Source organism: Bombus terrestris, chromosome 9 (genome assembly GCF_910591885.1).
Source record: "Bombus terrestris chromosome 9, iyBomTerr1.2, whole genome shotgun sequence".
NCBI classification, from domain to species: Eukaryota; Metazoa; Arthropoda; class Insecta; order Hymenoptera; family Apidae; genus Bombus; species Bombus terrestris.
Window position 1 is genome coordinate 11,794,388 of NC_063277.1, and position 12,023 is coordinate 11,806,410.

Below are 12,023 nucleotides of genomic sequence, written 5' to 3' on the forward strand. Positions count from 1 at the left end.
GTTCTTCTGATACAAAATCGCTATTTTAGCCGATAAATTTTTTATTCTCATATGTCCTCAGAAAATGACCTGTTTTCAAGAATTTGAAAAGATTCGAAATACTTTTTATGTTGTATTATTCTCTTAATATTTATCAAAACTTACCAATTTTCTCAAACTCTTCGTTATTTTTTATAACTTGTTCGTTAAATTTTTGGAAACTTATTGGAAAGGATTTGAGTATTTTATTCATTTGCAAAATAAAATTATTTTATTCAATTCAATCTGTAAGTTTATAAGAATTGTATAATTCTACAATGAGTTTATAATTTTCTGTATAACAATTTGTGTAATCGTTTATAAAATGTATAATTTTATAATAATTTCATTCCGTTAATTGATCGATAGATCTAAAACAACTCCTCTCATACAAAAATTGAAAATGACAATCAAAACCTATAAGAGCATTAACTCATCGGTGATAAGAGTTCGTGATGGCGCGTATTTTTGGTTAGTTCCGTACGATCCGGTATTAACATACATTTTCCCCTCTTGCTATGCATACGCACATTTCTCCCGTCAAAAACATTGTAGGAAGAACTGTGCATATAGTTCGATCGTTTGATCACTAGAGGTGATAATTTGTGAAGCTAAATTCCTCCCATACTCATCGGTTATCTTTGTATTATAATTATTCCTACTTAATGTTCGCCTTTTTTGCCATATTTTAGACATATTCTTATATTCGTACTTTTACCTCGATTAATGTTCTTATAATCACCTTCATCAATTCTTAGGACTGCTTCTCCAAAGCGAGTATGTTCATTTGCCGTAAATATATCTCACTCTCGCTCCCAATGCAAACTGAGCTGAACGTGCTGAAAAAAGCAATTCCTGGGATACACCTTTCTAGATAATATTCGCCACGCGAACCCAACCAACGAACATTAAGCGGGTAGTAGTGTATATGAACATTTATATGTATATTACTTTATGACATTAATTTTATAAAAAAATCTCACGCGTTTCGTTCACCTGTAATCAAAATAAACACTCAAACTTTGGTATTCTGCTTTTCTTAAGGTTAAAAAAATGCATAAACATGTTTACTCTATTCAAGTCTATGATCCAAATAAAATTAAATATATATACTTTCAATACAATCATTTTATTTACAGTAATCAATAATATTGTTTAAATATGATAAATCATTCTTAGTTAAATTTGTTAAGAAAAACTGACCTATGTAATTTAGTTTAAGCATTTTATTCATATAATAATATATGTTTTCACATTTTGCTTAAATTTAATTAATTTTCGGCACTTGATGTTTCTTAAAGAGTTGCGTGATCAAAAAAACTAGGTAAAATCAATCTTTTAGTCAATGTAAAAGTTAAGCTGCAAATGTATAGTATATAGTTAAATTATACATAATATACATGGTATATCTAAATGATATATACATTTAACTAGGTATCTAATGTAATTGTAAGATATTTCTTCAATGAACATATAAATATTTCCAACTTTTATTGGAAGTATGAACATATTATTATACATATTTCACATTAGAAGAAATAGTAACAGTATCTGTCATATATCACCAATTTCTACAAATTTCACGTGTTGATATTTGAAGAGATCAAAGTTTTCGTGAACGTCCCCGTTTTCTGAGCGTAGTAATTTTACTTGTTACTGACCTAGTTGTGTGTAGCTTCTTTTGAATATTTGGTACAGATTTTATATTTTTTTGTAAATTTCTATGTTTCTTCAAATGTTGTACAAAAAGTAATCTAGATCTAATTAATTTCTTACATATCTGACATCTGCGTATTTGTTGTTCTGTAATAAATATTTTTCAGTTATTTAATGTTCTTGTAATGAATTATCATACATATATCAATAAAATAATTATTAAAAATAACATACCAGATTTTTTTGTTCCATGTTGTAAACAATGTGCTCTTAATAAAGCAGCACTGGGAAACCACCTTCCACAATCAGAACAACTTAATTTTTTTACCTCCCAGGTGCATTTTGGTCTTTGATTTCTTTTTCTTTTAATCTTTTTAATTATAGTCTGTTTTTTTGGCTCAATGTGTTCCTTCTTTTCTTTAATTTCTATGGATGGTCGTTCAACTGATAATTTACTAAATCTACGTTTTTTTCTTTGAGAATGTTCTGAACGTACATGACGGGCTAATGCTACCACTACATCGAATTTTTGTTGACATATTTTACAAGCGTATTGTTTTTTAACAGTATCTTCAGTCGTTCCATTTGCATGTTTCAATTTCTGTTCATTAAATCGTATTGTATTAGAGGGTGATTTCGAACAAACTCGCAAATGAGTTTCTAGAGCTCTTTGTTGTCTAAAGTTTCTTAAACAATGTTGACATTGTAATAAAATTGCTTTTGAATTCGATTGTTGTGATTCGTCATCGGAATCCCCAACCATTATAATTTCATTTTCTTTATCGCTAGAATATTTATCTTTACTATCATCTATAGTTATTTCAACAACATCCCGCTCTGACTGCAGGATACTTTCTTCTTCATCAATATCAATTTCAATAATTTCAACTTCTTTTCGCTTAACCTTTTTCATTCTTTTCGAGTCGGTATTTCTTTGACGATATCTAGAATGAGCTACTCTTTTATTTCGTCTTACTCTTTTTCTAACATTATTGTCTTCTTCAGTTACAAGAGATGCTGGTTGTATAATAATTTCGGAATCTTCGCGATTTACAGAAATTAATTGTTGTTTCCGGGATCGCTTAGTTTTGTACTGTATTTGTGACGACTCGGGTGATGTATATTCAATTGAACCATTCGATATATCTAAATTTGTACTACTTGGTATTAAATCTGCTGATGAATTTGCTAATGTCTCCAATAATTCCTGTTGACTATCTAACAGATTGAATTTTCTCTTTGTTAAACTATTAGACATCTTATTAGACACATTAGAATTTTGGTACACTGAAGTTTCATATTCCGTTTCTTTGAGATTTCCAAAGTTATTTTGATCTCTGTTAATGATCTTTTTATTCATTTGCTTTTTTGCTGCATTTGCTTTCAAATTTTGAAGAGTTTTGTGAATTTCATCGAATGTTAGTTCAGAATCAGATTGATCACCTTCGAATAAGATGTATTGCACAGTTGATTGTTCTACAAATTCACTATCACTTTTATCATCTTCCTGATATTCTTCAGAATTATCTGTAAAAAATTGAGATATTTTTATAATATCTGAAATTTCGTTATATCAAGATATTATTTAATAATTACCAGTTTTAAATACATACCCATATTTGCAGAACAATCGTCCATCATTAAATATGTTACATCTGGTTGTTTTTCATTTGTTGCATATATAATGTTAGAAACTCGTTTTGTACCTAAATTTAAATTAGAATGTTTCATTAAATTTGAATTTTCTTCCAATATATATTCTTTTTCTTGTATCCTTTCATTTTCATTTGACATGATTTTATTTTCATTATCCATTGATATATCATTTATTGGTTCACTTTTAGGAAAAAATATTGGTGACTCAGTAGTCAGTAATTGCCTTTTTATCTGTGTTGGTTTTTTAACAGTTCTAACTGCGCCTTCGCCTATTAATCTTTCAACATCTGATCTGTAAATATGATCATTTTATTATTTTCACATGTAATTATTGAATTACATTTGTTATTAACTATATCTGATATGTAATATATGCATAAATATACATACTTCATGAGAAATTGAAAATTTGTTGGTGGTTCACCAGATTCATCATAAACTGCTACAGCAAAAATTTCATCTGAATCTTCAACCGCATATAACGCTAATTGTTGACCAGCAGCAGTTACAAATGTGGCTATTGTTTCTTCATCTCCATCTTGATCATCAACTATTACTTTATTATATGTTTCTGCTTCACTTTCCTCTGATTCTGAAAGCTATCACATCATATTAATTAACAAAACATACTAAAATAAAAGAAGAATTTACCAATTTCATTATTTCGCTTTTATCACTTCAATGTATTCTGATCTTTTATCATAAAAATTATCATAAAAAAACATTTAATATTTACCAACAATTCTTCCTTATTGACATCATTTGAAAGCCACTTTTGCCTAGATGTATTTTCTCCAGATAATGATATAGCATCTTCCGCATATTCAACAGACATTGTTGCATTCATGCTTTCTTCAAAATATTCAGAAGTATCTTTCTGTTTACAAATAACTTCCTCTGATATTTGATTAATATCTATGTTTTCATCTACAATTATTTCCTCACCAACAATCTATACATAATATTGATAATTAATAATAAAATAAATTAAAAATATATAAGATATATATATAAGATGTAGTATGTAGAAAAGTATATAAAAATATAATACAAAGTATAAAATAGACAAAGAATATGTAATAATATAAGATGTATATTTGTTGAAATATTAATTATTTTGTTACCAATGTTTCTTCCGAGTGTTCACATTTGGGTAGAACCATAAATTCTGCTGAAGTTTCATTTATAGTACATGGTTTTTGTATGATCTCTTGAGAAACCATTTTTTTGTAGATATTAACATCATTCACAAATGACATTTTTTTTACCGTTTTATATATTAAATGGTAATTATATTATCTCAGCTAACAAGTACATATGTTAAGAAAATGTAATTCCTAAAATACAAAATTGAAAATACATATTAAAAAATATATTTATGCTACTTAATTAAGGATCAAATATTATAGAGATCATTTCATGCATAAGAAAACACGTCTAAATTATCAATACAGGTATTTACTTAGGGTTATGCTCATTGTAATAATCATGACTTACAAGTTAGAGATTTTATTAACAGCAAACGATAATTAGCCAGCACACTCCTTTTTACATTTAACACAAACTGATATATATATTATGAGTTTCCATATTTATCGTTGTGTTCAATAACGAAAATACACAACTATTTAACGACTTTATAAGTTCCATAACATAATAACCTAAATAACATAATTAGTAATAATAATCGTGGAACCGTATATCGAGTTTTGTAGAAATGTCTTTAATGATAACTTGTTTTCGTACTTCTACATATTTAATACAACGAAAAACAATGCATAAAACTGTACAATTTAATACAATTTCCCGTCTTTCAATTTACATATATAATTAGTATCAAATACACATAGCACTAATGTGTGCTCTAACACATACAGAAACATAACCCTAGACATTACGCGTTGCGCGCATAGAGAAACTATCTAACTAAAGTTGTCATATGTTTCGGTTGAATTTTTTATCAATATATTCTTCTAATTTCATTTTAATAAATTTATATGCTTTTATCCTCGTACGCTAGTGAATGAAATGGCAAAAAGAACCATTTTACTAAAAACTTAGTTTGATAAGTAGAAAGGTTTGATATATGTAAAACAGTATCTTATACAGTTTGCACGTTTTGAAATTATCTTCCAGTGCATACTATCTACTATCGTGTATTACATTTACATCCTTTTTCGATCGATAATGTAGGAAAGAGATAAAGGGATGATGGATATCTGGCTACACTGATACGTACATATGTAGGTATATAGTATGCCAAATGCCAGCCTATTTCAGAATTTGCTGTTTTTAAAGTTGATCAGTACTTATCTCCTCCCTCCCTTCTATTTACTATACTATTTCGATTGGACAAGTTTGACACGTGATATTCTAGTACATAGCTTAAGCACGTAGGTGTGACTTGTCAGCTGATGTATCGTCAGGATTTGTTAAATTAACAATTATTCTTTTAAATTTCCTCTGTTATTCTTCATTTATAGATAATAATGGCTTTACATTCAGCGGGGAAAGGAAAACTTCTTGCTGTGATCGGAGACGAGGTATTTGAAATGTATATTTAAGTTTATTTGATATCCGAAGTATATATATAAAAGTTTCATTTTTAGGATACTTGTGTTGGATTTCTTTTGGGCGGGGTTGGTGAAATTAATAAACATCGACAACCTAATTTTATGGTCGTAGATAAAAGTATGTATGTTACCAAATTTCAATTAAAAAAAAAAAATCAAATATGAAAGTCTATATTTTTCTGTGCTTGTATTCAAATATTGTACTCAAATATTCTATACTTTGTATTAAAATGTTTATCAAACGAATTATTATTATTTATAGTTTCTTAAATCTGTAGCATTTACATATTTCTTTACAGATACAGCTGTAAGTGACATAGAAGATACGTTTAAACGTTTCATTAAACGAGATGATATTGATATTATACTTATCAATCAAAATGTAAGTATCATATTTATCCTTAAAATAACAATAAGATTCTAAAAAATAAATGTGGTGTATTTTAATAATGTAAATAAGAGTAATATTTTTATATATTCTTTATATATATAAAATAAAAAATAAGGAAAAATATTCTTTGAAAAATAAAGTTTTAATAAATACAATTTATCAATAAGATTATCTATGCTTTGTAATTAATAGAATTAAAATTTTATTGTATATATTTATTAATAAATTATTATTAAATAATATGATTATATTGATATATCTTTGATAATATATTTTTAAGGTTGCTGAAATGATTCGTCATGTAATTGATAGCCACACACAACCTATACCTTCAGTATTAGAAATTCCAAGTAAAGACCATCCATATGATGCCAGTAAGGATTCTATTTTAAGGCGTGCTAAGGTAAGATTGTAGTACTTATAATTATTAGTATAAAAATAATCATCACATTTATTTATTTTTTATCAATTCTTCATACACTGTATATAATTATGGATGACGATTTTAATATTTTATTTTTATATTAATATTGTGAAAAAATATATGTATATTAACATTATACATAAAGTAAATTTATTTAAAGGGAAACTATCAATTTGCTATAACTTTGTAATTATATATTTGATCATCAATATCTATAAATAGTATTTTATTACAAAAATTTTGTTTTATGTTAAAAACAATATCCATATAAACCACTTATCATACCTACTTTAAAGTTACCAATTAATTAGATATTCTAATTTTACTTTACAGGGAATGTTTAATCCAGAAGATATACATTAATCTGTGTATAAAAAAGATTTGACAACCTCTTTGGTATTTGTTAATATCTGTATGTAATGGCTGTTGTGAAATTATAGATTACATAGAAAAAATAGAAATATGTATAACATTCCATTATTTACATCTCAAAAATTTACCAATTTTTCAATTTCTTTATACAATGTGTGTATAAATTTTGTTCTGTACAGACATCTGGTATTATTTAAATTTTAAATCACTGTTAAACAAAGGAAGCATATTCTACTAAGATGTTGCTTATATGAATTTTTTGATTATGTAAATAAATATAATAAACAACAATGTACTTAAAGCTCATTACAAGACAGCAAAAATACCAGTTTCATTAATGTATGTAATAGAAAATGAATGTGCATGAATGTATATTATTTACTAATAAGTTGTTATTTCATGTATTTAATGAATATTTAAACAGATAAATGACAGGAGATACAAAATTAGAATATATGTATTTGAATGAGTTGAAATTTTGTCCTTGTCTAACAGACAGAAAATTTTGTCATATTATTTTTTTTACTAATACCAATTACAAATAATATCAGTTTTTATCTATATAATTTATTTTTGAAATAATTTTATCACAATACTATAAAAACTTTGATCAAACTTTTTATTATGGATTATCTGTATCATGGAAGCTACGATTAATATCATTATATATCATATTTTACTTTGAAAGTATTGAAAAATATCATATTATTATTATTTTAAAATTATTTAATAAAATCTTAACATGTATGTTTACATTGCTATACATTACAGTATAATAATAATGTGCTTAATATCTTCAACACAATTATTTAAATTTAATGATTAACTCAGATAAATAATGTTTATTTTTTTAATTTATTAAATAAGGATTAAAAAACATGTATATTAATACTTGGAAAAATATATCATCACTCCTAGATATATTTTGTAGCAATATTCGCATATAATGCTATGCGATTATTAGAGAACCAAAACTATCATTCTACATGTAAGAAATTAAAGTGGTTAAGATTTTCTCAAAATAAATAATAATTGTCAGTTATACAATGTAAATAACACACATAAATAATTAATCTTACACTCTAGAGAGCAATTTCGCGTTTATCTTACATATACACTGTAAACTTTTGTTTACCAAGAACACAGTTATGTGGTGTTAGCAATATGCAAATTAGTACCATGTATATTAAAGCAAAATGTCAAAATTCAATGCAACACCAAATTGTTTTAATATTCGTACTATGTAAATCAATGATCCCGTTCCTCAGTGGCAGATATGAATAATTTTTGAATGATATAAGTAATTTCAACTGTAAAAGCAAATGTCATAAAATTATTGAAATGCAAGAAAGCTAACATTACATTATAATTAAAAATGTGTCTGTGGAAGATTTATGACACGATAAATATATTATATGGATATTACGTACGAATAAATCGTTGAAACCATAGTGGCTTATTTTTCCATCTAACACCAATAAAATAAGCTGGAATTCCAGATAAAGTTATTAAGGCACCTATTCCAACTTCGTATGGTCTTTGGTAGGAGGGAAAAAATACTAAAAATGCACATATGCATACAAACGTGATAGGAATCCATAAAGGCATCTAAAAAAATATATTTATAATTTTAATCAAAATATTTCCGGAGAATTTGAAGTAATATCTATCTATTAGGTTGTCTGAAAAGTGTCTTTCTTTTACAGACACGCCTTTTACAACAACGCATCTTTATACAAACATGAATCCTAATCTGTTGAACGTTGTGATCTTTATTTTGATAGAACAAAATGGGTCATACGTAATTTGATAAAATAATATAAAACGAAAAATGTTGTTCATCCGTTATTTCTTTATAAAACGAAAGAAACTTTTTGGATGACCTAATATCTAATTACTTACTTTAATGGGTCGACTCATATTAGGCTGTTTATAACGAAGCCATAAAACACCAGATACTGATAACATTATAAAAAATGATTCGACTATGCTGCAGTATGTAATCAATACAAAAATATCACTTGTGCACAGCATTACTAAAGATAATATACACTAAAAATAAAAAAGGAAATATTTATATTTCAATGAACATTAATTTGGAATATGTAATACAATATATATTTCATATATATACATACAAGAAAAACTAAGGCAGGTGTAGGTGTAAATCTCGAAATATTAATATGACTTAACATTGAAGGAAAATGTCCGTTCCTGGCACCAACAAAACACATTCGAGATGATGTCATAATATGAACACTTAATCCTCCAAATGCACATATAGCTACCATTACAGGTATTGTCCATGCCATTACACCAAGAAGTTGATCTCCAAAAGTCTAACAAAAATTTGTCTCAATAGTTAAATTATACATCTTTTGAATAAAATCACCATATAGAAAATAATACTAACCACAGCAATTGCATGAGAGGCAATCATCGCAGTTGGTGTTAAAACTGATAAATAAGCTACATTTGCCAATACATAAATGAAAGTAACTAAAGGTAGTGATATGTATATAGCTCGTGGTAAATTCCTGTAAAATAAAATTATTTATTTACTATTGAAAAAAAAAAATGATCTTATGTTACTTTATACTACATACACATAAGGATCTTTCAATTCTTCAGTCATAAAATTTAAGTAATTCCATCCAGAATATGAAAATATACCAGAACAAAAGGCAACTGCGATTTTGCTAGGATCCGTGATTGTATTTTCAAAGACATTTTCAAAATTTTCTGTATGTCCTGAAACAAATTATTAATATGTACATATAGTTGATTATTAAAAGAAGAATTTTAAGAAGAGCAAAGTTATTTAAATTGAGTCTATAATAAAAAAATTTATATTCTGTTTAGTTTCTTTTTGAAGATTTAATAATACTAATATCTAGCCATATATTAAAATTATACTTACCTAACATCATCCAAACCAACCCAGCAATAATTATAATTATTAATGCACCAACTTTAGCAAATATGAATACATTTTGCATTTTAGATGTTTCTTTAACATCATAACAATTTGCGAATGTAAGTAAACCTGTTAAAACATTGAAATTATAGAAATGGTAAATCAATCATATTGTTTAATAAAAATATTGTAGAAACAATATTCTTTGAGCAAAGATAATGATGATACGGAGCTACAAATATCTATGAATAATTAAATAAAATTAGAATTAAAAATTTAGCAAAAAGCCTATAGTATAAATGAATAATATATGACTGAAGAAAAAAATAGCTGCATTTTATGTGCAAAAAAAACATCTTACAAATAGTAACTGCTGCCAGTAGACGTACGCTATTATCTGGAATAGAACAATTGGGAAAAAATGGTTTTAAAACATATTCAGCAAAAGTTAATCCCATGATAGCATTTGTAGTTGGTCTGAAATTACAGAAATGACATTATTTCTTCTCCACTCCCCCTGTGGCAATAAATAACACTGACAAAATTTTATGCATGTAACTTACACAAAAATTAAGTTAGCTGCCCATAAATATAGAAAAGCAGGTAAATCACCAAAAGCCTCATAAATATAAGCATAATCTCCACCACTACGAGGTATGCAAGTACCCAATTCAGCATAGCATAATGCTCCCACCATGGAAAGTAAACCGCATAAAACCCAAACAATTAAAGAAACTCCAACGCTTCCTACTTCTATGATTACACCTTTTGGAGAAATGAAAATACCTACGAGCAGAATAATTAATTCTATTAAAAATTTATAGTTATAGTTTGTAAAGTTTTGTAACTATAAATTAGGCAAAGATGCAAGAAATTAATTTTAGAAAATTATTAGACATTTGGAACGTACTATAATGTATAAATCACAATAAATTCATACCTGAACCACATATAATTCCTAAAATAATTGCAACTCCTTCTAAAAGGCCAAGTTGTTTTTTCATTTGTATTTTATTAATACCACCAACTTGTTTATCAGTTGGTATATGAGTCTGAGATTCATCATCTGAATTAACTAACTGCATTCCTTTTGAAGATTCATCAAATATTTGAGAAACCATTTTACCTATATGAAACAAATGTAATAAGCAAAATATTAAGAATAATATGCATATATGTGTTACAAAATTAATATCAATCTATCATATATATAATGAATTATATTTTGCTCCAATTTAATATTTATATAGGTAAAATATTACCGAAAAATTTTTATATTTCTAACAATATTTAATACTGAATGTTTGTATTGTAAACTAGTAACAAATACGTAAAAGATTGTTAAAATAACAGATTAAGAAAATATTTTTTTTTTAATTCATGAAATTGTTATTTTCAATGTTATTAGTAAAAACTAGTATACCTTTGTGAAAGGTAAATTTTTGAAATTAAGTAAAATAAAGTACTAAAATTTCTGCTTCTAATATAAGAAAACTGATAAATCTATATGCAATATAAAATGTAAACTTTAATTATTATCTGTATACATCAATTTTCTGAATTCCTTTTTGGACGAGCATGATCTAAAAGTAAAAATGTTTGTTAATTTTATTTATAAAAATATATGATAACTAATTTTAACACAATACAGAGTTAATTGCTTATCCGAAAAATTTCGTTTTAATATTTGTTAATTGAACCAAAAGTACATATAGGTTATTTATTGAAGAGAACACGTGTTTTACAGTACCTTAAAGGTTGATTTGCAAGACTCATGTAATTTTATGTTTAAATTTTCTGAATAAGATAAATATTATAAAAGTATTTAAATACAAATTGAATTGTTATTTAACATGACTGATATATTAACAGCTGTAGAATTTGTACTCTGCGTGTTACATACATATTTCAATAGCAATCAATACGGGATATCTGATGCAATTTGTTTTAAAATCACATAATATTAACATAATTGTATAACGTTTAGAATTTAATTTTTCATATTTATTGCTAAAT

At 26.1% G+C, this 12,023-nt stretch overlaps 3 protein-coding genes and 1 long non-coding RNA gene across 12 annotated transcripts; 2 read left to right on the forward strand and 2 right to left on the reverse strand.

Annotated features, from left to right (window-relative positions):
• The first annotated feature begins 543 nt into the window (after nucleotides 1-543).
• On the forward strand, nucleotides 544-1,130 carry LOC125385692. The gene is made up of 2 exons (XR_007225246.1): nucleotides 544-613; nucleotides 777-1,130. It is a non-coding gene; the product is annotated as an uncharacterized LOC125385692 (long non-coding RNA).
• Nucleotides 705-5,654, reverse strand: LOC100651527. Of its 5 annotated transcripts, none has more exons than XM_048408985.1 (9): nucleotides 5,570-5,654; nucleotides 4,828-4,991; nucleotides 4,455-4,667; nucleotides 4,067-4,282; nucleotides 3,721-3,929; nucleotides 3,288-3,622; nucleotides 1,909-3,201; nucleotides 1,680-1,821; nucleotides 1,227-1,377 (listed from the first exon to the last, which is right to left on the reverse strand). In XM_048408985.1, the coding sequence occupies exons 3-9, from the start codon at nucleotides 4,587-4,589 to the stop codon at nucleotides 1,314-1,316; spliced, it is 2,394 nt and encodes a 797-aa protein (XP_048264942.1). In that variant the 5' UTR covers nucleotides 4,590-4,667; nucleotides 4,828-4,991; nucleotides 5,570-5,654; the 3' UTR covers nucleotides 1,227-1,313. The 5 variants fall into 5 exon arrangements, with proteins under 5 accessions (XP_012167147.1, XP_048264942.1, XP_048264941.1 ...); XM_048408984.1 differs by lacking the exon at nucleotides 5,570-5,654 and adding an exon at nucleotides 5,077-5,427; XM_012311757.3 differs by lacking the exons at nucleotides 1,227-1,377; nucleotides 5,570-5,654 and adding an exon at nucleotides 705-1,014 and having other exon boundaries at nucleotides 4,828-5,427.
• On the forward strand, nucleotides 5,470-7,175 carry LOC100651333 (V-type proton ATPase subunit F). 2 transcript variants are annotated; one of them, XM_048408991.1, is made up of 6 exons: nucleotides 5,470-5,573; nucleotides 5,814-5,873; nucleotides 5,940-6,021; nucleotides 6,203-6,285; nucleotides 6,575-6,697; nucleotides 7,052-7,175. In XM_048408991.1, exons 2-6 carry the CDS (start codon nucleotides 5,820-5,822, stop codon nucleotides 7,079-7,081), a joined length of 372 nt encoding a protein of 123 aa, XP_048264948.1. In that variant the 5' UTR covers nucleotides 5,470-5,573; nucleotides 5,814-5,819; the 3' UTR covers nucleotides 7,082-7,175. The 2 variants fall into 2 exon arrangements, with proteins under 2 accessions (XP_048264948.1, XP_020720455.1); XM_020864796.2 differs by lacking the exon at nucleotides 5,470-5,573 and adding an exon at nucleotides 5,582-5,723.
• LOC100651208 (Y+L amino acid transporter 2) lies at nucleotides 7,132-11,926 on the reverse strand. Of its 4 annotated transcripts, none has more exons than XM_012311752.3 (12): nucleotides 11,758-11,926; nucleotides 11,431-11,590; nucleotides 10,948-11,133; nucleotides 10,571-10,793; nucleotides 10,369-10,484; nucleotides 10,011-10,136; nucleotides 9,697-9,841; nucleotides 9,504-9,627; nucleotides 9,229-9,429; nucleotides 8,993-9,142; nucleotides 8,521-8,698; nucleotides 7,132-8,400 (listed from the first exon to the last, which is right to left on the reverse strand). In XM_012311752.3, the coding sequence occupies exons 3-12, from the start codon at nucleotides 11,126-11,128 to the stop codon at nucleotides 8,339-8,341; spliced, it is 1,506 nt and encodes a 501-aa protein (XP_012167142.2). In that variant the 5' UTR covers nucleotides 11,129-11,133; nucleotides 11,431-11,590; nucleotides 11,758-11,926; the 3' UTR covers nucleotides 7,132-8,338. The 4 variants fall into 4 exon arrangements, with proteins under 4 accessions (XP_012167142.2, XP_003397591.2, XP_012167140.2 ...); XM_003397543.3 differs by lacking the exon at nucleotides 11,758-11,926 and adding an exon at nucleotides 11,657-11,752; XM_012311750.3 differs by lacking the exon at nucleotides 11,431-11,590.
• Between the last annotated feature and the right edge of the window lie 97 nt (nucleotides 11,927-12,023).

Coding starts and splice junctions, on each gene's coding strand:
- LOC100651527 (XM_048408985.1), bottom strand. CDS start 4,589: ATGTCATTTGTGAATGATGTTAATATCTACAAAAAAATGGTTTCTCAA. Junction 3,930..4,066: donor TCAATAAGGAAGAATTGTTG/GTAAATATTAAA, acceptor ATGATGTGATAG/CTTTCAGAATCAGAGGAAAG. Junction 3,202..3,287: donor CGATTGTTCTGCAAATATGG/GTATGTATTTAA, acceptor AATTTTTTACAG/ATAATTCTGAAGAATATCAG.
- LOC100651333 (XM_048408991.1), top strand. CDS start 5,820: ATGGCTTTACATTCAGCGGGGAAAGGAAAACTTCTTGCTGTGATCGGA. Junction 5,874..5,939: donor TTGCTGTGATCGGAGACGAG/GTATTTGAAATG, acceptor TTTCATTTTTAG/GATACTTGTGTTGGATTTCT. Junction 6,022..6,202: donor TTTTATGGTCGTAGATAAAA/GTATGTATGTTA, acceptor ATTTCTTTACAG/ATACAGCTGTAAGTGACATA.
- LOC100651208 (XM_012311750.3), bottom strand. CDS start 11,128: ATGGTTTCTCAAATATTTGATGAATCTTCAAAAGGAATGCAGTTAGTT. Junction 10,137..10,368: donor ACTGGCAGCAGTTACTATTT/GTAAGATGTTTT, acceptor ATGTTTTAACAG/GTTTACTTACATTCGCAAAT. Junction 8,401..8,520: donor ATGGTTTCAACGATTTATTC/GTACGTAATATC, acceptor TTGCTTTTACAG/TTGAAATTACTTATATCATT.